The sequence below is a fragment of the Sprattus sprattus genome (assembly GCF_963457725.1).
Source record: "Sprattus sprattus genome assembly, chromosome: 1".
NCBI lineage: Eukaryota > Metazoa > Chordata > Actinopteri > Clupeiformes > Clupeidae > Sprattus > Sprattus sprattus.
The window spans coordinates 28,471,811-28,494,678 of NC_137920.1; the positions used below are offsets into that span (position 1 = coordinate 28,471,811).

General features: G+C 41.3%; 7 protein-coding genes across 7 annotated transcripts; 4 read left to right on the forward strand and 3 right to left on the reverse strand.

Annotated features, from left to right (window-relative positions):
• Window positions 1-1,518: 1,518 nt before the first annotated feature.
• On the forward strand, window positions 1,519-1,929 carry LOC308379097 (histone H3.2; the record flags this gene model as incomplete). Its single annotated transcript, XM_080856153.1, has 1 exon — window positions 1,519-1,929. The coding sequence occupies one exon, from the start codon at window positions 1,519-1,521 to the stop codon at window positions 1,927-1,929; it is 411 nt and encodes a 136-aa protein (XP_080712279.1).
• Window positions 1,930-2,939: 1,010 nt separating this feature from the next.
• LOC308379108 (histone H2B 1/2-like) lies at window positions 2,940-3,314 on the reverse strand (the record flags this gene model as incomplete). Its single annotated transcript, XM_080856164.1, has 1 exon — window positions 2,940-3,314. One exon carries the CDS (start codon window positions 3,312-3,314, stop codon window positions 2,940-2,942), a length of 375 nt encoding a protein of 124 aa, XP_080712290.1.
• Window positions 3,315-4,385: 1,071 nt separating this feature from the next.
• LOC308361715 (histone H4) lies at window positions 4,386-4,763 on the reverse strand (the record flags this gene model as incomplete). Its single annotated transcript, XM_080834147.1, has 1 exon — window positions 4,386-4,763. One exon carries the CDS (start codon window positions 4,761-4,763, stop codon window positions 4,452-4,454), a length of 312 nt encoding a protein of 103 aa, XP_080690273.1. The 3' UTR covers window positions 4,386-4,451.
• A 1,212-nt stretch (window positions 4,764-5,975) lies between these two features.
• LOC308361114 (histone H2A-like) lies at window positions 5,976-6,540 on the forward strand (the record flags this gene model as incomplete). Its single annotated transcript, XM_080833373.1, has 1 exon — window positions 5,976-6,540. One exon carries the CDS (start codon window positions 5,976-5,978, stop codon window positions 6,351-6,353), a length of 378 nt encoding a protein of 125 aa, XP_080689499.1. The 3' UTR covers window positions 6,354-6,540.
• A 3,121-nt stretch (window positions 6,541-9,661) lies between these two features.
• On the forward strand, window positions 9,662-10,264 carry LOC308376645 (histone H1-like; the record flags this gene model as incomplete). The annotated part of the gene is made up of 1 exon (XM_080853057.1): window positions 9,662-10,264. One exon carries the CDS (start codon window positions 9,662-9,664, stop codon window positions 10,262-10,264), a length of 603 nt encoding a protein of 200 aa, XP_080709183.1.
• A 10,059-nt stretch (window positions 10,265-20,323) lies between these two features.
• LOC308376655 (histone H3.2) lies at window positions 20,324-20,734 on the forward strand (the record flags this gene model as incomplete). Its single annotated transcript, XM_080853087.1, has 1 exon — window positions 20,324-20,734. One exon carries the CDS (start codon window positions 20,324-20,326, stop codon window positions 20,732-20,734), a length of 411 nt encoding a protein of 136 aa, XP_080709213.1.
• Window positions 20,735-21,708: 974 nt separating this feature from the next.
• On the reverse strand, window positions 21,709-22,119 carry LOC308368968 (histone H2B 1/2-like; the record flags this gene model as incomplete). The annotated part of the gene is made up of 1 exon (XM_080843274.1): window positions 21,709-22,119. The coding sequence occupies one exon, from the start codon at window positions 22,117-22,119 to the stop codon at window positions 21,709-21,711; it is 411 nt and encodes a 136-aa protein (XP_080699400.1).
• Between the last annotated feature and the right edge of the window lie 749 nt (window positions 22,120-22,868).

Here is a 22,868-nt window from a genome sequence, read left to right on the forward strand (position 1 = left end):
GCAAAAAGTGAGATGTTGACATGTGCTTATAGTGGTGCAATTCTGAGACGTTGATTTGCTCCTTGAGTTAAGGTGTTGATAATTGTGTAATACGTTTGATTTTAGCGTTTATCCAATCTTAAAAAACGGTAAACAATCGAGAAAAACTGTAAGCAATTGCATTACTCATAGGGGTGGTTATTTGTCAGTCACTGCTTTGGAATTGCAAGGAAGTGACATCTTGATATATATCTGTGTGCAATAATATAAATGTGTTTGGTGTTTTGCAAATCACTGTGTGTAATGGTTGGCAAACAGTGTGAGGCTGACATTTAGCTTATAGTGGTGCAAATCTGGGCCAGGTTTTGCTCCTTGAGTATACAGTTTGGATAATTGTGTAATGCTTTTGAATTTAGTGTTTATTCAATCATAAAGAAATGTTAGCACTAATGTGTTTTTTCGCACTTGATGGCTGTGTTTTAGCAATTGGCTCATAGGTGTGGTAATTTGACAGTCGGTGCTTTGGAATTGGAAGGAAGTGTCATCTTGATATTCTTCTGTGTCGTAATGAATGCAAGTGTGTTTAGTGTTTTGTAAATCACTGTGTTGTTTCTCAAAAAGTGTGCACTGACGTTGTGCTTATAGTGGTGCATCTCTGGGCCGGGTTTTGCTCCTTGCAAACGACTTGGATAATTGTGTTATACTTTTGATTTGAGTGTTTATTCAATGGTAAAAACTTTAAGAGCCACCCACATCTATTTGAGAATGGGCATTCCCAGGCTCTATTCGGCATGATGCACAAATGTAATGGGTGAAAGTTGGACTTGATGTTTGCAGATAAGATATAAGCATGGAAAATAGGAACTGCCTATGGCTTTCTAAAGGAATATGAAGTTAATGTGAAAGGAGCATTTCAAGTTTCTGTACTGTAACATACAAACTCACATCTATTTAGTGAAAGAGATTCACACATATGTGCGGTAAAGGTGTCCAAGTACATGGATTGGTAACTAGACCATGCATTTGGGACACTCCTGAGGTCGCTGGTTCTAGGTTTTGAATCTGATTCCAGTCTCAAATGCCTGTGTGTGCCCAACACACAGTACTCTGAAAACCACAGTTGCTAACTATGACCCCCTTTTCCCACAATGAAAATGTATAATACATTTGATAATACCAAGTTAACTTAAAGTTTAGTATCATAAGGCATTGACTGCCAGTGAATATAAAGATATTGGCAAATATGTACATTAAAAATGCAAGCAAACACTTCTTGCGTTGTTGTTGGATAAGATTATACATTTTGTACGTCAAGCGTCTATATACTGAACGAATTTCTGAATTAAGGCAAAAACGCTCGTAGAGTAGGAGAAGGGCTTTGTACTTTGAATTTTAGGCGCCACCGGAATCAGGGCGTTGAATACCAATCAGCGGTAGCCAGCAAGTAAACGTCATCAGGGGGCTGGTCGAGGTTGTAACCTATAAATACCCTGCTTGCTTGCGTACTGGCATACTCCTAGCATTGAAGCAGACTTTGCAATGGCAAGAACGAAGCAAACCGCCCGTAAGTCCACCGGAGGAAAGGCTCCGCGAAAGCAGCTCGCCACCAAGGCTGCTCGTAAGAGCGCACCAGCCACCGGCGGAGTGAAGAAGCCCCATCGTTACAGGCCCGGCACAGTGGCTCTGAGAGAGATCCGTCGTTACCAGAAGTCCACTGAGCTGCTGATCCGCAAGCTGCCTTTCCAGCGTCTGGTCAGGGAAATTGCCCAGGACTTCAAAACCGATCTGCGCTTCCAGAGCTCTGCTGTCATGGCTCTTCAGGAGGCCAGCGAGGCTTACCTGGTTGGTCTGTTTGAGGACACCAACCTGTGCGCCATCCACGCCAAGAGGGTGACCATCATGCCCAAAGACATCCAGCTGGCCCGTCGCATCCGCGGGGAGCGTGCTTAAGTTGATCCCGACAACGTCAAGAAAAACAAACGGCTCTTTTAAGAGCCACCTAAATAACTCATGAAAGCTCATTTTCCATCCAGTGTTGGTACACACGCTATTTAATAGCCCACGCACATACTATACTCTAGCTACTACCATACAGTATGTTTAGCCCCCCAGTAGAAGTCACGGTTGAAAGCCGACGCTAGAATGACCGAAAATTCTTTTTACCATATACACTATGTGTAGGGCATATAGTAGTAGTATTACTAATAACCTTTATATTTGTATAGCACCTTTCATACAGAACAATGCAGCTCAACGTGCTGAACAGCAACGGATGTACGTGCACAGTGATGCCAAACAATTTAAATCAAATAAATATAAAATAAAAATAGTGAGTGCATACAAATTTAAGCTATAACATGATAACTGCAGTTGTATTTGTTTCAAGATCAGTCAGAACCGAAGTTAAAGACTAAGGTGAAGCGATACCAAGAACTACATCTGATGGAAGACAGCACCATATGCAAAACAATGTTCCTAAACATTTGCGACGTACTCTGCAACTCCCTGTCACACGCCTGTTGTTGACAAAAAAAGACGAGTGCAACATCTGGAACCGTTGGGTTTTTTTTTTTTGTGTTACGTTGTTGCGGCCAGTGTATCGAGTCATCTACACGCAAACTTATTGTATAGTGCAGTGTGTTGCAGTTTGTGTTCTCTGCATTGCAAAACTGCTCCACATATGTCGTTTCGGTTTTAGAATTAGGCTGCAGTTGACGTACAACATTAAAAATGCGCACAAGGTGCGTATTTCGAGCTCAGAATTCGGTTTGATCATCGTTCATATTACAAAAATGTGTGATAGTGGAGTCTTATGTGATTTTCCGAAACAAGGTAGGCGCAACCCTCTCTAGAGGAACATCCTGAAAACATAAGGAGATTTTGATTATGTTGGAACTGCTTTTCAAAGACAATGTGGGTGGCTCTTAAAAGAGCCTTTGGGTTGAAAAGCGTAAAACGCTTTACTTGGAGCTGGTGTACTTGGTGACGGCCTTGGTTCCCTCAGACACGGCGTGCTTAGCAAGCTCGCCGGGCAGAAGCAGACGCACTGCAGTCTGGATCTCCCTGGAGGTGATGGTGGAACGCTTGTTGTAGTGAGCCAAACGGGAAGACTCTCCAGCGATACGCTCGAAGATGTCGTTCACGAAAGAGTTCATGATGCCCATGGCCTTGGAGGAGATGCCAGTGTCGGGATGGACCTGCTTCAGGACCTTGTACACGTAGATGGCATAGCTTTCCTTCCTGGTCTTTCGGCGCTTCTTGCCGCCTTTGGCTGTGGTCTTGGTCACGGCTTTCTTGGAGCCCTTCTTCGGGGCGGGCTTTGCTGGCTCAGGCATGATGCTTTCTGTATGAGGATTCAGACAGAACTGCGGTACTGCATGCAGTCGTGCCACCTCTATATATACAGCACTCTATGCTAATATTTCACCTAGGCCAGCCATGACCAGAATCCCAGACGATGGTTGGTTACTTTGAAGCGCAGGGGCGGGTCCGTCTACTAAGCCCGCTCTGACCACAGAAAGATAGTTTAGTCCGCACTTCCCCTTCTTTTGTCATCTTCCCGCACTTTCTGAGCTACCTTGGCATGACCAAAATGAAGTCAATATACGAGACCTGCGGCATTAATTAAGCCTCATTGTTAGTGATACATATTTTCAATAAATCTGCATCGTAAACACTGACAAAGTCTTTATAGGAGAGATTCAAGTAGCCTATACGTGCATCCATGAAAGTGAGTTGCAGCATATGACTCAATAACTGAATCGTTTTTTTTTCTTCAGTTAGAATATCTACATGTCAAAAAGACTAAGATGTGAATTTGATTATTGGTTTGATTATTGGTTCAAATTTGGTTTCCATAGGAGTGCTCCCTGTTATGGGAGTTACAGTTTTTTTTTCAGTTGTCCTGTATGTCCTATGTTATCCCAAACAGATTAGGAAAAACTCAAAAAAGGTTTGCCGTGTATGACTTTGTAGGGGGCCCCAGAGTATCTTCGTGGGATTTTGTTGGTGAGATTGTTTTTTTCATTGACTTTTGAGTTCCCTGGCAATGGCCTGCATTTTACATTGCCTCACAATACTTTTGCAAACACACTACTCTTGGTATATTCGCCACTTCCATATAACGTGGATCAGCTCATACAATTGTACTTTTGAACTTGGTATTGCATGTGGGGATATAGCCATGCTTATCATTAAGCAGTAAAGCTATGAAATCAGTGGGAATACATTTACAATGAACCTAACAGGAGAAGGCTCACTAAAATAAATAATTATGCATTTACAGTGGCTGTTGGCCGTGTTGTGCATTGTAGGTTATATTCAGTATTAGTGCGCCATAGTTGACATCTTACACCACACATTGGTATTGAACATTCCCATTTTTCAATATAAACGCAATTGGAATCATGTTTTACGTAAGTATTTGGGTGGCTCTTAAAAGAGCCTTTGTCTCAGAATGAGGTGAAAGATTATTAACCTCCAAAACCGTACAGAGTACGACCCTGGCGTTTCAGAGCATAGACGACATCCATTGCGGTCACGGTCTTTCTCTTGGCATGCTCGGTGTAGGTGACGGCATCACGGATGACGTTCTCCAGGAACACCTTCAGCACACCACGGGTCTCCTCGTAGATGAGGCCAGAGATACGCTTCACACCGCCACGACGAGCAAGACGCCTGATTGCGGGCTTAGTGATGCCCTGGATGTTATCACGAAGAACCTTACGATGACGCTTGGCGCCCCCTTTACCGAGTCCTTTTCCTCCTTTGCCTCTTCCACTCATTGTCACTGTTTTAGTTTTACAGCAATGTGTGCACCTCAGCGTGTTGTACGAGGTCTTATATCCATCTGGAGGACCTGTTTGAAGACTATAAACACTCCTCCTCGTCCGTCCCTCCTACTTTTCTCTACTGGTGTTGGCGCGTACATGCAGCAAATTGTACGTCACCTTGACACGTCATTCAGTATTCAAAGTACATAGAATTTAAGTGGACGGTTATATCCAATCCTCTTTGTCTAAAATGTAACTATTATGACCGACCGAACCACTAAAAGGATCCATGGCCTTTGGGAGCTCGACTCTTTGTAACCCATACAGTCCATTTTATAATAGTTGTTTTCATAGTAAGGCTACGGGATCTGTCTTTAAAGTGGTGTATGTAACCCTCTTTCTCGCTAGCCAACTACCCATGATGGTGTGCGGTCTTTCAAATGCATTGTTCCTATAAAAACAATTGGTCGTAATGAGTAATGTATGCTTCAAGCTCAAGCTACGTTTGCAATATTTTCAGCTGAAGATGTAAAGTCTATCAAGGTTTTAAATCCCCACCAACCAATTAAGCAATGAACACACATGGTATGGCAGTATGTATTCACCTGCTTTAGAGCCAGAAAGAAAAGTTAATCTTTAAGTGAAGTTTAGCCAGAGTGGCTGATAATAAATAAACAGTGTGTTGTTAATACATCTTTAATAAGCTATTAAATTCTATTTAAATTAAATACAGCTGACGGATCCCCAAAAAATTGAAATATGCTTGCAGAATTCTGCTCATCGTTGTTATTTTTGTATCATTCAAACATGATTACAAGCCGGTCCATTAGATACTTTGTATCACCTAACCACTTCAGTTTGTTCCATTTTAAAGGTGTTCGCAATACATGGAGATTCTGGGACTTTGTGATTATTGTGACCATTGAACTGACATATCTGGAAACCAAGCTGCAACCTAAACTGGAAGGTGTCGTTTTAACTATTGCATGCGTTAAAATAGTCAGTGATTTTGGAGATCACGCACAAAAGGAAAGGAGGATATCCAGCAGGCGCCAAAATGAAGCAACGTTTGTCTTCCCGCAGGACCTACACGTTGATTGGCTCTCAGTATTCTCGCCTCAACCACTGAGGCAATGAGCAACGCTGAGCTTGAGGAGAATAAATACACTCCCCTCCCCGTTTTGCTACACTTCAGTATTCGGAAGAACCCATACAACTCCTAAAATGAGCGGCAGAGGCAAAACCGGTGGAAAGGCTAGAGCAAAGGCCAAGACTCGCTCCTCCAGGGCTGGACTCCAGTTCCCCGTGGGCCGTGTTCACAGGCTGCTCCGCAAGGGCAACTATGCTCATCGTGTTGGTGCTGGTGCTCCGGTCTACATGGCTGCAGTGCTCGAGTATCTGACTGCTGAGATTCTCGAGTTGGCCGGCAACGCTGCCCGTGACAACAAGAAGAGTCGTATCATTCCCCGCCATCTGCAGCTGGCTGTGCGCAACGACGAGGAGTTGAACAAGCTGCTCGGCGGAGTGACCATCGCTCAGGGTGGTGTACTGCCCAATATCCAGGCTGTGCTCCTGCCCAAGAAGACCGAGAAGTCCAAGTAAATCTGACCTCTAAACTATCAAACAAAGGCTCTTTTAAGAGCCACCCAATTACTTTTTAAAAGTTCATTCCAAGTTGCTTAAAGTGCCACTCTGCCCCCCCACCAATTGGCACATACACCTATCAGAAAAGGACTTTATGTTGTTTTCTTTAATAACTGGTGTAGCAGGCACTGGTCAATGCCATTCATGTTACTTGCATTTATGTAAACACTAGCAGCCTAGCTTGATTTTGATACATACTTGAACATAAACACACTATATTTAGACACTCAATGTACTACCATTGGGTTGTCTGGACACAGCCAGAAAGACCAAACTACCTCAGCCAATGTATAAACAACATAATAATTGTCGAGGTGACATAAGGTTAACTATACATTCAGAAACGTCCTGTTGATGCCCATTGTTGAGATTTTTGTGAGCCTCTAGTTGTTCAGGGTCTATGGTGGCCCATATTAAAACAATGAGTCAAAGTCTCGTTTAACTTTTTGAAACGTTTGAAACTATTGCTACTCCACGTATGTATCGCCACAATCTGTTCTTTCACCTTTTAACTAGTCTTTCACTTTTGGTGAGATGTGAGATCATTGGAACGTTTATTGACTTAAGCAATGTGAGACATTTAGAGGGAAAATCACTATTTGGTGGAGCTGTTAACAATTCATGAACATTTGAAATCTGAGACTGCACCCTTCTATTTGTAAGACATGAGAAGCCTTCTTTAACAATTTGTTGGATTTTAAAAGCTTGTGTAAAATCGTAACTAGTAACTACTGCCATCAAATATAAGGGGAGTAGAAAGTGTAAGTTAACCCCAAGCTCTGAGCCTAACACACCACCTTGTGCGATGGTGACACCACAAAGTAATTTGTTCAACTCCTCGTCGTTACGCACAGCCAACTGCAGATGAAGGGGGGATATCCAGCCCCCTGCATTTTTCTGAAAAAATAATCATCAAAATCAGCATGGCAAGGCTCAGGGAGATTTTAAACATTAAATGGTGTTTTTCTCTGTGTCACAGTTAGAGAAACTTATTTTCTTTGTGAAACTGTCCTCCTCTTCTCCTATGTTGATGTCTGCTGCGATGGGGAATAGTGAAGTGCATGGCGTAGAAAAGAGTATGACCTGGACCAAGTGGGACTTATAGTTCAGTCTGTGTAAGTCTATTGTGCCTTGCTAGTGAGGCAGGGTTTAGTGTGTAGGCAATCCAACGGAAATACCTGATGATTCAAAGGCATGCAATCTTATAACATGTACACCTGCAAGTAATATCTCTTATCGTTAAACTTCCTCTCAGTCCTGTAACCCATCCACGCCTACACTATACCATGATGTATGGAACAATATCATTACAGTTTTTTCTTGATTGCAGAAGCACATTTTTGAAAACAGGGCCCTGTTTTTCAAAACACTACACACAATTAGCACCACCACACACCCAATTAGTAGAACAATTCACATCCTTTGCAAAATTAAACATGCATCTAAAAACAATACACTAATTTATCAAAACAAATTGCGTTACCACAAACACACTAAAACACACACACATACACACACACACTCAGACACACAAACACACACACACACACACACACACACACACACACACACACACACACACACACACACACACACACACACACACACACACACGCATGAAACATATAACTTATCGTTTTTTTCACAACATGCCTACGGTTCCTGTCGGGCAGGGGGGCATTATCCACATCACAGGCAACTGACCTGAATGTTTATATTTGTGTGTTGTTGTTGCTTTGAGATTTTACTTGAAAAGTGTCTGCAACAACTGAACATTGTGTGTAGTGATTTGACCAGGTGATGTGTAATTGACATTAGAGTGTAAAGCAGGAAAGTCAGAGTCTATACAGATAAGGGAGTGTGAAGAAATGCCAAATTGGGTCGACTGATTGGTACATGAAGTTTTTTGTGTGAAACACTGTAATTCTGTTTGTACCAGTAACACACTGCTGCTCCAAACCTAAAACACTTTTAGCAATTCTACACCTCAGTGATTAGAGTGTAAGTGAACGACACAGGAAAAGTGCAAATATACAATACATTCACCAAAGTTTTGTACGATTGCATAAACACTCAAATCAAAAGTATTACACAATGAACAAAACCTTACACTCAAGGAGCAAAACATATGCCCAGATTTGCACCACTATAAGCAGATGTCGCATTTCTACTTCTCAGTGATTAGGGTAGTGTAAGAGAAGTACACAGAGAAAGTGCAAATATACAATACATTCACCACAAGACCAATGCTGCGGAAAATATAATTAATTTCTCTCCATACACCCAAAACCAGTCAACATTGAGAATCACAACAACGAGTTTCCCAGTTGTCATGCTATTACAGTAGTGTGCATAACACTTTAAGCTCAACAAATATCAGACCAACATATTCTGTATCCAGGTTACAATTGCAGTAAAACTAAAATAAAAGATCTGAAAATACAGTACAAATACGTTTTTTTTTTCTTCTTTCCAGAATGAGTGCCAGTGTTGACTGAGAGACATGATGGACATTATTGAAAATGGTATGGTCACCGCTCATTTTTGGGTTCAGTATAGTACAAACCTGAAATCGTCCCAAAGGCACGAACTGTATTCGACCATATGGGCTACAACTTTGATTGTCTTTAAATGTATCTGTATTTACGAAAGTGTTCAAAGTGTTTGTTTCCAATAAATGTTCAAAATGTCTGCATTCCCATTAGGATGTGTGTCTGCTGTGATGTCGGATCGGCCGAATATGTCTGGCAGCCATGTGTTTCACTAAGTCCAAACAGATCCCATCTGAAAAGCACAGATTCGCACAGGGTACTTTATTACCGATTATACGGGTCATAGAGGTCCATGGTTTGTTCTATTGCTCACCGAGGTGCAAATGCCAAATGATTTTACAACTTTTTTAGAGGAGTTTTCCTCAGAAAAGAAATATGGGTTGCCACGACGCCCCTGTCACTTCTACGGTTCTCTGTTCGTTGAAACACGGAAAGGGTGAAAATGCGAGGTAATTTAAGTTTGCTTTAAAGTGCAAGGTGTGAACTTCACAACCGACATCTTCATATCCGCACATTTTGTTTCGTTAGACACATTTTGTTACAAAATGCGAGTGGAGAAAACACAAGCGAGTCCATCACGGAAGAGAGGAATGGAGAGCTCTTTCAGTTGAGTCTCAACGGTTCTCATGCCTATCTTAAATACAACCCGCTGGCGACTCGTGGTACTCGTTCACTCGATTCTCTCGTACTCTGATCGTTAGACACCACGAAACTATGGCTGAAGTTGCCCCAGCTGCCGCGCCTGCTAAGTCTCCCAAGAAGAAGGCACCAAGGCCCAAGAAAACCGGACCCAGTGTGGGCGAGCTTATCGTCAAATCCATCACTGCATCCAAAGAGAGGAAGGGAGTTTCTCTGGCTGCCCTGAAGAAGGCTTTAGCCGCTGGTGGATACGATGTGGAAAAGAACAACGCTCGTGTCAAGGTGGCCATCAAGAGTCTCGTCTCAAAGGGCACACTGGTTCAGACGAAAGGAACTGGCGCGTCCGGCTCCTTCAAGCTGAACAAACAGGCAGAGGTGAAGAAGCCTGCGAAGAAGGCTCCCGTCAAAGCCAAGAAGCCGGCAGCAAAGAAGCCCGCTGTAGCCAAGAAGCCCAAGAAGGCAGTGGCAAAGAAGCCCGCAGCTGCTGCAAAGAAGTCTCCGAAGAAAGCCAAGAAACCCGTTACGCCCAAGAAGGCAACGAAGAGCCCCAAGAAGGCCAAAAAGCCCGCCGCACCCAAGAAGGCAGCTAAGAGCCCCAAGAAAGCTAAGGCAGCGAAACCCAAGGTGGCCAAGCCTAAAGCCACCAAGGCGAAAAAGGCTGCCCCTAAAAAGAAGTAAATATTGCGCTTCGCGTGCTGCTCTTTGTAGTTAAACAAAGGCTCTTTTAAGAGCCACCCAACATTTCATTTGAATGCATCTCTTCCTACACTGGTGATGGTCAAATCTAAAAAAAAAAAAAAAAACATGATTTTGCACCTCATATTGTTAATTGCAGTCAAAAGAGAGAGAGAAAAAAACTGCTTCGTTTATATTTGCTTTGTTAATGTGGAACGCCTTGGGTCTCTCAAAAGCATTACACCTGCATTGTGACATGCACGTTGATAAGGTTACACAAAGATACATTGAATTCATGAACCATCTACATTCCATTTCAACTCACAAAATATCTCAAGACGAAAAACATAAAAAGCTTGTTACATTGTAACCAATTTCAGTACAATGATTACGTAACAGTGGGTGTTATCCATTGTTTTACCAAACACGTCACACAAATATCCAGTTGACTCCTCAACCAGCTCAATTTGACTCATTATTCGCAGATAAGAGTCGTTGACAAAATAGAGTGATTTATTAAGGCCATTGAAATTCAAGATTTTCGAGAAGAAGCGGGAAAGGGAAGGATAGAAAGCGGCCGACACCAAACTAAGCTTGACCTGATGTCACATGGTAAGCTATAAATTGATTGGCTCTCAGTACGGTGGTTTCAGCCAGTGAAGGAGGGAGACAAAGCATATACACAGAATACTGGCTCACCGTGTACCTTCACATTTGTGCTTAGAAATATTGATGGGAAGTTGGGATCATTTTACTGACTCGGTTCCTTGAATGTCGTTTACTCAACATTTTATAGCCAGTTCCATGGCCTTAATATGTCCACTGCAAACACGTATCATATTCTCATGAAGTTAAGTGTCATGAGAATCTCTTCTGAATGTCCGGAGAATGGATGCAACTGAGAAGCGGCTTATGTTTGGTTGAACCCTCTGGCCAGCCTCATGTATGGTCAAACCCATGTTGACCTCATGGTTGAACACATTGGCCTGAATCTCTAAAGAGATACAGTAATGGCTCTCTTTCTTGCTCTTCCTCTTCATCCTTTTACTCATTCTCCTTCTCCTCCTCTTACTCTCACTCCTCTGCCTCTCTGGTCACCTCTCACTGCAATGTTGCCATAAATTGTTCTCCAAACCAGGAGCTTATGTTTTGATTTAAAATTGCACAACAGCTTTGGAAATGGAAGTTTTGCTATTTGAATAGCAGTGGGTTCTGTCTGAAAACAAGGAGGTTTTCGCATTGATGAAGTGTGCAAAGTAGAGAGGATGGTGTTTAGTGTTTTGAAGAAAGTGTGGTTAACAATTGAAATCTGTGTCTAAAGCAGAGAATTTTGTGTTGTGTTTTGAAGAGTTCATATCAACAAAGAACAAGTGCGTTGTGAGTAGTGAGATGCAGGGTACAGTACTATAGGGGTACAAGGAGGAGAAAGAACCAACAAAAATTAGAGCAAAGCAGAATAGTAATTTCTGATACAATTTTAGCTACTATGAGAGAACATGTTTTTGTTCATCAAAAGATGACGGATAAATATGAAATTTGTTTTGAGATTAAACATGTACTTTTCCTTGAGAACTATATGTTTTGAACAATGTGTTTTCTATTTTCTGGTGTATTGTTTACTCACTGCTTGAAAGTGTATATCATTTCGATCACTTTGATTATGATTTGAGAGCAGTGGTTGATTTTGAGGCGAAAGTTTCATTTTGCAAGGGGATTCAGAGGATTTGTAAATAGTGCTTGAAGATGAGGTTTTGAGTTTACAATTTTGAGAAAATGGGTGACTGTTTCAAGAAATGTGTTTTAGCAATCATAAAAAAAACCTGTAACTCATCTGCTGCATTTCTATAGTGTTTGGAGTTTTTTACGATCGGATACACACTCTTGTAAAATCTATACACTCATTTACAGTTTTTTACGATCGGATACACACAATTTTGACTGCTTGGTTTTGTTTTTCAATCTTCTCACACAATAAGCACAACCACACACCCGATGAGCAAAAACATCAGATCCATTGCAAATTGAAACACTCTTGTAAAATGTATACACTCATTTAACAAAACTATAATGTCACCATATGAAACACACACATTGCATATACTGAATTCTGTTTGTACCACTTACACACTTCTGTTATAAACCTTAAACACTTTTAGCAATTCTACTTCTCAGTGATTAGAGTAGTGTAAGTGAAGTACACAGAGAAAGTGAAAATACACAATACAGTAAAAACACTACCCAAGACTGATGAAAATATGATTTACGTAATTCTCTCCATATACCCAAATCAGTCAACATGTCAACACGGAGAATCACAACAAAACATGTCCCAGTGTTCATGCTACTTCAATAGTGTGCATAGCACTGTAAGCTCAGCAAATATCAGACAAAGGTGAAAAGATGTTTCCAATAAAGTTGCATTTTACCCTGATGCCTTTTTAGGATTTGTCAGTGTCGCCAGTGTTGACTGAGAGACCTGATGGACATTACTGTATTGAAAATGGCATGGTCACCGATAATGTTCGCTTGAATTTATCTGAGCCTGATAGCATTACGTATTTGCCAAAAGCATGTTTATGATCTCTCTATCTTGTTCTTGCGTGAATATGGGCCTGTCCTCCTTTCAAGTTTATTTGATACATTTGGTCTTCTTCTTCTTTGAGCACATTTTCCTCCTGCTTCAGGTCTTCCTCTTCCTCTACTTCCACCTTGACCTCGGCCTCATGGCATGGCCTCGGCCTCTTCCTCTTCCTCCTCCTCTTTCTCCTCCTCTGTGGATTCCCCCTCTCACCCTCACTCTTCTTCTTCTTCTGATTCCTTCCATTTTGGTTGAAGACAGATTACAGTTACTCATCTGCTGCATTTCTATAGTGCTTAAACCTGTTTGTTGTGTCTACAATTGCAGTTTTTTTGCACAATCGGATACACACTAAAATCAAAAGTGTAACACAATTATCAAAACCTTCACTCAAGGAGCAAAACAACGGCTCAGATCTGCACAACTATAAGAACATTTCAACATCACACTTTTTGCGAAACCATACACACAAGTGATTTGCAAAGCACTAAACACACTTTTATGCTTTAGGCACAGACGTGTATCAAGAGGTCACTTCCTTACAATTCCAAAACGCTCTGTCAAGTTACCACACGTATGAGCCGGTCAAATAAACACAGCCTTCAATGCCCAAACACAACAAACAGGTTTAAGCACTATAAAAATGCAGCAGATGAGTAACTGTAATCTGTCTTCAACCAAAATGGAAGGAGTCAGAAGAAGTGGTGAGGGTGAGAGGGGGAATCCACAGAGGAGGAGAAGGAGGAAGAGGCCGAGGCCATGCCATGAGGCTGAGGTCAAGTCGGAAGTAGAGGAAGAGGAAGACCTGAAGCAGGAGGAAAATGTGCTCAAAATGTATCAAATACTGTAAACTTGAAAGGAGGACAGGCCCATATTCACGCAAGAACAAGATAGAGAGATCATACTGTAAACATGATTTTGGCAAATACGTAATGCTATCAGGCTCAGAGAAATTCAAGCGAACATTATCGGTGACCATGCCCTTTTCAATACAGCAATGTCCATCAGGTTTTTCAGTCAACACTGGCAACCTGAAGTCCTAAAAAGACATCAGGGTAAAATGCAACTTTATTTGTACTGTATTTTTTCTGATTTTTTTTTTTTGACTGTAAATGGAATTGTAACCTGTACTGGAAACATCTTTTCACGTTTGTCTGATATTTGCTGAGCTTACAGTGTTATGCACACTGCTGAAGTAGCATGAAAACTGGGACATGTTTTGTTGCGATTCTCCATGTTGACTGATTTGGGTATATCTATCTATAAATCCAGGAATCTGTGTGTGTGTGGGTTTGTGGAGTGTCAGTCTGTCTAGGGCGTATCTCCCTGACGGTAGATACGTTAGTTATGAGATTTCTCATGTAGCTTACGCATGTCATGAACCTGTGCATCCTTGATTTTGAAGATTTTTGAATTTATAGTTTTCGAGATATTTGTATTTTACCGTTTCCCGTAGGAAACAATGGGTTATCTTTTCCCGTAGCAAGTCCCACTGTGCACCGAAATTACGTCACAATCAAACAAGCTATGTCACGCTCAGAACCTATAAAACCGGATGGTCAAACTCGATTGTCAGTTTTTGCAACAAGACAATTAGCTAAGTGGCTTATTATTTACACATACTGGAACAAGAAAACACAGACTACATACGGCAGTGAAACAAGGTGAGTTTCCTATAGAAATACTCTGATCTGAATAAGTGCAGTCTGAATGGAAACCATATGGGACCATCATACCTTTCAGAGTAGTCTGTCTAGGGCATATCTCCCTGACGGTAGATACGTTAGTTATGATATTTCGCATGTAGCTTACGCATGTCATGAACCTGTGCATCCTTGATTTTGAAGATTTTTGAATTTATAGTTTTTGAGATATTTGTATTTTACCGTTTGTCGTGCATTGGGTTTAGCGACGCTAAACCCAATGCATTTCAATGCACGGCAAACGGTAAAATACAAATATTTCGCGAACTATACATTAAAAAATCTTAATCTTATTGGTTACCAATGGTCTTACATTAAAGTGTTCTCAGAGATTCTAGCCCCGGATCTCAAAATAATGATATGTAAAAAGTGCCCCGTATTACTTCAGTCTAACCTGTACCTATGTGGAGTGCAAACATGTCTTGCTATTACACTACCCAACAGCTACACCTACGTCTGTTAACACTACATAATTCCTACGGGCACTGCACTAGTAGAGAGAATTACGTAAATAATATTTTCAGCATTGGTCTTGTGTAGTGTTTTTACTGTATTGTGTATTTTCACTTTCTCTGTGTACTTCACTTACACTACTCTAATCACTGAGAAGTAGTATTGCTAAAAGTGTTTTAGGTTTATAACAGAAGTGTGTAAGTGGTACAAACATAATTCAGTATATGCAATGTGTGTGTTTCATATGGTAACAAAATATGGTTTTGGTTAAATGAGTGTATAGATTTTACAAGAGTGTTTCATTTTGCAATGGATCTGATGTTTTTGCTCATTGGGTGTGGTTGTGCTTATTGTGTGAGGAGATTGAAAAATAAAACCGAGCAGTCAAAATTGTGTGTATCCGATCGTACAAAACTGTTAGCAATCATGTGTTTGGGCACTTGATGGCTGTTTTAATTCGACCGGCTCATAAACTTGACAGAGTGTTTTGGAATTGCAAGGAAGTGACCTCTTGATGTACGTCTGTGTCTAAAGCATAAAACTGTGTTTAGTGCTTTGCAAATCACTTGTGTGTATGGTTTCGCAAAAAAGTGTGATGTTTAAATGTGCTTATAGTTGTGCAGATCTGAGCCGTTGTTTTGCTCCTTGAGTGAAGGTTTTGATAATTGTGTAATACTTTTGATTTTAGTGTGTATCCGATCGTAAAAAAATGTAAACCTGTTTGGTGTGTCTACAATTAAGCTGTCATGTGTTTGCGCACATACAGTTTTTTACAATTGCTAAAACACTAAAACCCACTGGCTGAACAAAGTTCTCAGTTGCCTGAACTCATGAAGCTAATTGGGCAGTCTTGTCAATACCTTACAGTATTTTTTCCATCGCTAACGAGCGCTTACCTATACTTAAAATACTTTTTCTAAACTCTTAACACAGACTTACACCTACAAAACACAATTGGCCAAATAGATCATTTTCTTCTCAAAAGCACATTTTGTTAACTATATACTCTTCATTTCAAAATAGAAGACATCTTTCTCTGCACACACTAACTTTACCAAAACACTGGACATCTGACTCAAAATGAAATTATTCTTTCAAAGAATAACTCTTGTTTTCACTTCACAAGGAACATGCAGCCAATCAAAGTACACCAGGTTTCAAAATACTGGCTATTGTCGACATTACAAAAACTGCATAAACTTTTATGTTTCAGTTTTACAGGTATTTGCATGCAAAACATGCAATCCACTGTTTTTTTGCGCCAAATGTTTTGGTTGGGAACTGTATATCCACATGTAATGTTCACATTCAAAAGCATTCCAGTAAAAAGCGAATCAGTTTTTTTTTTTTCTTCACTGTTTACTCTAGGAGGTATAGTAGAAATACTGTTTAGTATGATACAACAGAAAACGTTTTACAGTATTGTTTAAAGTTAACAAAATATCCATGAACAAAAAAGCAACAGCAAAAAGCCCAGTAAAAAGGGAGAACTAAAAAAAACCACAACATTCCTTTATCTAATCCCTGCGATCTTCAGGGTTAGGCCACAAGTTTTCATCCACATCGCATCTGATGTTATCCAAGGCGATACACCTTGACTCGCTCACTGTTCCTCTCAAAGGGAGCAGTGTAGAGCTGTTTCATCCGCACTCTGTGTTTGGACAATGTCCGCGTAATGGTTGCGAGGCTGATGCTATTGATATTGTGAAATATCTCTTGCTCCTCCAAAATTCTGCTTTGAATCTCATGCAGTTTAATTGCATTATTTGCAACAACCATATCTACTATGGCAAGCTCTTGTTGATGATTGAGGAGCTTTCCTCTTCCCCCAGAGGGAGGAAGACGTTGCATTCTTTTGAGGGACAAAAAACATCAACATATGCATTACTGTATGGCCTCATTGACATGTCAAGTGAGAATAGAAACAATCCATGTAAAATGCAAACTTACCTGTTGGTTTGTTGAAAGATGCGTATAATTGACGCAACCGTTGACCGCCTCAAATTGGGCTGTACTCTTTCACCAGCCTCTCTTAGTGAAAGACCGTGGTTTATCACATGGCACGAATTCCATCACTCACTACTGCCCTTGTAGCCCTTAGAATGCCACCACCACGCATTCTTATACCTCTACCTTGCCCTCTCCTTAGGCCTGCTCTTCTCCCTGGACCTGCTCCTCTCACAACTCCTGCTCCTCTCACTACTCCTGCTCCTCTCACTACTCCTGCTCCTCTCACTTCTCCTGCACCTCTCACTACTCCTGCTCCTCTCACTTCTCCTGCTCCTCTCACTACTCCTGCTCCTCTCACTACTACACCTCTCACTGCTCCTCTCACTGGGCCTGCTCTTCTCCCTGGGCCCCTTGCTCTAACTCTTCCTCGTCCAGACATCTTTTTCGGTTTCTGTTTCCAAAAACATCATTCCTCAAAGTCCTCCTTTTACTGTATACCTAAGTAATGCCATTGATTCTAAGCCAGACTGGAATCAGCTGTGGTTGACCCAATATACCCAACATACATCAGCTGTGTGTCAATTACAGTTTTTTACAATTGCTAAAACACTAAAACCCACTGGCTGAACAAAGTTCTCAGTTGCCTGAACTCATGAAGCTAATTGTGCAGTCTGTTGTCAATACCTTAAACTATTTCTCATGGCAAAACACAATTTGCAGGTCTCACTTAGACTTTTCAGCAAAACTCTAAACACATTCTCAGTCTTAAAACACATTCGGCACTCTAATTCACATGTCATCCATACTGGTAAACACAAGTGGCAACAATCAAATACAAATAGAGAACAAATGTCATTGATTGAACACAACCACTCAAAATGTATTTAACTTGTATCAAATGATGTGACACAACCAATATGAGCCAGTTTAGGGAGCAAACAGGTTGTTGAAGGTGGGAAGGAGAAAGTCTGAGAATGAATAGAAGAAACAATGTGAGGGGAGGAGGACAAGTAAACACCAGGTTGACTCCTTTGATTTGTGTCCCTTTTACTGTGGTAGTGTATATTGTAGTAGGCCTACAGTGCATTGTAGGCTGTATAAGGACAAAACGAAAACAAGTTGTATGGCCCTGAACATTGTGCTTTCTATTTGGTACAGTAACAGTACTGATTGCTCAATAGACTTTGACTGGTTGTAGGTTCATATCAACGAAGAACAAGAGTGGGCTGTGAGCTGTGAGATGCAGGGTACAGTACTATAGGGGTACAAGAAGGAGAAAGAACCAACACAAATAGGAGCAAAGCAAAGTAGTTATTTTTGATACATTTGTATAGCTACTATGAGAGAGAACATGTTTTCATTCATCAAAAGTCAATGATAGATAAATATGAAATGTACTTCTCCCTGAGAACTATACTATACCTGTACTTCTCCCTGAGAACTATATGTTTTGAACAGTGTGTTTTCTATTTTGTGGTGTATTGTTTACTGACTGATTGAAAGTGTATATCATTTTGAACACTTTGTTTATGATTTGACAGCAGTGTTTGATTTTGAGCACAGGTAAAACTGTTTTGAGGCAAAAGTTTCATTTTGCAAGAGGATTCAGAGGTTTTGTAAATAGTGCTTGAAGATGAGGTTTTGTGTTTAGAGTTTAGAGAACATGAGTGACTGTTTCAAGAATGTGTTTTAGCAATTGTAAAAAACTGTAATGGCTCTGTTTATTTGACAGGCTCATAGGTGTGGTCATTTGACAGTCAATGTTTTGGAATTGCAAGGAAGTGACCTCTTGATATACTTCTGTGTCTAAAGCATTCAAGTGTGTTCAGTGTTTTGCAAATCACTTGTGTGTATTGTTTCGCAAAAAGTGAGATGTTGACATGTGCTTATAGTGGTGCAATTCTGAGACGTTGATTTGCTCCTTGAGTTAAGGTGTTGATAATTGTGTAATACGTTTGATTTTAGCGTTTATCCAATCTTAAAAAACGGTAAACAATCGAGAAAAACTGTAAGCAATTGCATTACTCATAGGGGTGGTTATTTGTCAGTCACTGCTTTGGAATTGCAAGGAAGTGACATCTTGATATATATCTGTGTGCAATAATATAAATGTGTTTGGTGTTTTGCAAATCACTGTGTGTAATGGTTGGCAAACAGTGTGAGGCTGACATTTAGCTTATAGTGGTGCAAATCTGGGCCAGGTTTTGCTCCTTGAGTATACAGTTTGGATAATTGTGTAATGCTTTTGAATTTAGTGTTTATTCAATCATAAAGAAATGTTAGCACTAATGTGTTTTTTCGCACTTGATGGCTGTGTTTTAGCAATTGGCTCATAGGTGTGGTAATTTGACAGTCGGTGCTTTGGAATTGGAAGGAAGTGTCATCTTGATATTCTTCTGTGTCGTAATGAATGCAAGTGTGTTTAGTGTTTTGTAAATCACTGTGTTGTTTCTCAAAAAGTGTGCACTGACGTTGTGCTTATAGTGGTGCATCTCTGGGCCGGGTTTTGCTCCTTGCAAACGACTTGGATAATTGTGTTATACTTTTGATTTGAGTGTTTATTCAATGGTAAAAACTTTAAGAGCCACCCACATCTATTTGAGAATGGGCATTCCCAGGCTCTATTCGGCATGATGCACAAATGTAATGGGTGAAAGTTGGACTTGATGTTTGCAGATAAGATATAAGCATGGAAAATAGGAACTGCCTATGGCTTTCTAAAGGAATATGAAGTTAATGTGAAAGGAGCATTTCAAGTTTCTGTACTGTAACATACAAACTCACATCTATTTAGTGAAAGAGATTCACACATATGTGCGGTAAAGGTGTCCAAGTACATGGATTGGTAACTAGACCATGCATTTGGGACACTCCTGAGGTCGCTGGTTCTAGGTTTTGAATCTGATTCCAGTCTCAAATGCCTGTGTGTGCCCAACACACAGTACTCTGAAAACCACAGTTGCTAACTATGACCCCCTTTTCCCACAATGAAAATGTATAATACATTTGATAATACCAAGTTAACTTAAAGTTTAGTATCATAAGGCATTGACTGCCAGTGAATATAAAGATATTGGCAAATATGTACATTAAAAATGCAAGCAAACACTTCTTGCGTTGTTGTTGGATAAGATTATACATTTTGTACGTCAAGCGTCTATATACTGAACGAATTTCTGAATTAAGGCAAAAACGCTCGTAGAGTAGGAGAAGGGCTTTGTACTTTGAATTTTAGGCGCCACCGGAATCAGGGCGTTGAATACCAATCAGCGGTAGCCAGCAAGTAAACGTCATCAGGGGGCTGGTCGAGGTTGTAACCTATAAATACCCTGCTTGCTTGCGTACTGGCATACTCCTAGCATTGAAGCAGACTTTGCAATGGCAAGAACGAAGCAAACCGCCCGTAAGTCCACCGGAGGAAAGGCTCCGCGAAAGCAGCTCGCCACCAAGGCTGCTCGTAAGAGCGCACCAGCCACCGGCGGAGTGAAGAAGCCCCATCGTTACAGGCCCGGCACAGTGGCTCTGAGAGAGATCCGTCGTTACCAGAAGTCCACTGAGCTGCTGATCCGCAAGCTGCCTTTCCAGCGTCTGGTCAGGGAAATTGCCCAGGACTTCAAAACCGATCTGCGCTTCCAGAGCTCTGCTGTCATGGCTCTTCAGGAGGCCAGCGAGGCTTACCTGGTTGGTCTGTTTGAGGACACCAACCTGTGCGCCATCCACGCCAAGAGGGTGACCATCATGCCCAAAGACATCCAGCTGGCCCGTCGCATCCGCGGGGAGCGTGCTTAAGTTGATCCCGACAACGTCAAGAAAAACAAACGGCTCTTTTAAGAGCCACCTAAATAACTCATGAAAGCTCATTTTCCATCCAGTGTTGGTACACACGCTATTTAATAGCCCACGCACATACTATACTCTACTACCATACAGTATGTTTAGCCCCCCAGTAGAAGAAAGCCGACGCTAGAATGACCGAAAATTCTTTTGACCATATACTCTATGTGTATGGCATATAGTAGTAGTAGTATTAATAACCTTTATATTTGTATAGCACCTTTCATACAGAACAATGTAGCTCAAAGTGCTGAACAGCAACGGATGTACGTGCACAGTGATGCCAAACAATTTAAATCAAATGAATATAAAATAGAAATAGTGAGTGCATACAGATTTAAGCTATAACATGATAGCTGCAGTTGTATTTGTATCAAGATCAGTCAGAACCGAAGTTAAAGACTAAGGTGAAGCGATACCAAGAACTAGCTACATCTGATGGAAGACAGCACCATATGCAAAACAATGTTCCTAAACATTTGCTACGTACTCTGCAACTCCCTGTCACACGCCTGTTGTTGACAAAGAAGACGAGTGCAACATCTGGAACTGTTGGGGTTGTTTTTTTTTGGTGTTACGTTGTTGCGGCCAGTGTATCGAGTCATCTACACTTAGACGCAGACCTATTGTATAGTGCAGTGTGTGTTGCAGTTTGTGTTCTCTGCATTGCAAAACTGCTCCACATATGTCGTTTCGTTTTTAGAATTAGGCTGCAGCTGACGTACAACTTTAAAAATGCGTACAAGGTGCGTATTTCGAGCTCAGAATTCGGTTTGATCATCGTTCATATTACAAAAATGTGTGTTAGTGGAGTCTTATGTCATTTTCCGAAACAAGGTAGGCGCAACCCTCTCTAGAGGAACATCCTGAAAACATAAGGAGATTTTGATTATGTTGGAACTGCTTTTCAAAGACAATGTGGGTGGCTCTTAAAAGAGCCTTTGGGTTGAAAAGCGTAAAACGCTTTGCTTGGAGCTGGTGTACTTGGTGACGGCCTTGGTTCCCTCAGACACGGCGTGCTTAGCAAGCTCGCCGGGCAGAAGCAGACGCACTGCAGTCTGGATCTCCCTGGAGGTGATGGTGGAACGCTTGTTGTAGTGAGCCAAACGGGAAGACTCTCCAGCGATACGCTCGAAGATGTCGTTCACGAAAGAGTTCATGATGCCCATGGCCTTGGAGGAGATGCCAGTGTCGGGATGGACCTGCTTCAGGACCTTGTACACGTAGATGGCATAGCTTTCCTTCCTGGTCTTTCGGCGCTTCTTGCCGCCTTTGGCTGTGGTCTTGGTCACGGCTTTCTTGGAGCCCTTCTTCGGGGCGGGCTTTGCTGGCTCAGGCATGATGCTTTCTGTCAGAGGATTCAGACAGAACTGCGGTACTGCATGCAGTCGTGCCACCTCTATATATACAGCACTCTATGCTAATATTTCACCTAGGCCAGCCATGACCAGAATCCCAGACGATGGTTGGTTACTTTGAAGCGCAGGGGCGGGTCCGTCTGCTAAGCCCGCTCTGACCACAGAAAGATAGTTTAGTCCGCACTTCCCCTTCTTTTGTCATCTTCCCGCACTTTCTGAGCTACCTTGGCATGACTAAAATGAAGTCAATATACGAGACCTGCGGCATTAATTAAGCCTCATTGTTAGTGATACATATTTTCAATAAATCTGCATCGTTAACACTGACAAAGTCTTTATAGGAGAGATTCAAGTAGCCTATACGTGCATCCATGAAAGTGAGTTGCAGCATATGACTCAATAACTGAATCGTTTTTTTCTTCAGTTAGAATATCTACATGTCAAAAAGACTAAGATGTGAATTTGATTATTGGTTTGATTATTGGTTCAAATTTGGTTTCCATAGGAGTGCTCCTTTGTGTTATGGGAGTTACAGTTTTTTTTCTTCAGTTTTCCTGTATGTCTTGTGTTATCCCAAACAGATTAGGAAAAACTCAAAAAAGGTTTGCCGTGTATGACTTTGTAGGGGGCCCCAGAGTATCTTCGTGGGATTTTGTTGGTGAGATGGTTTTTTCATTGACTTGAGTTCCCTGGCAATGGCCTGCATTTTACATTGCCTCACAATACTTTTG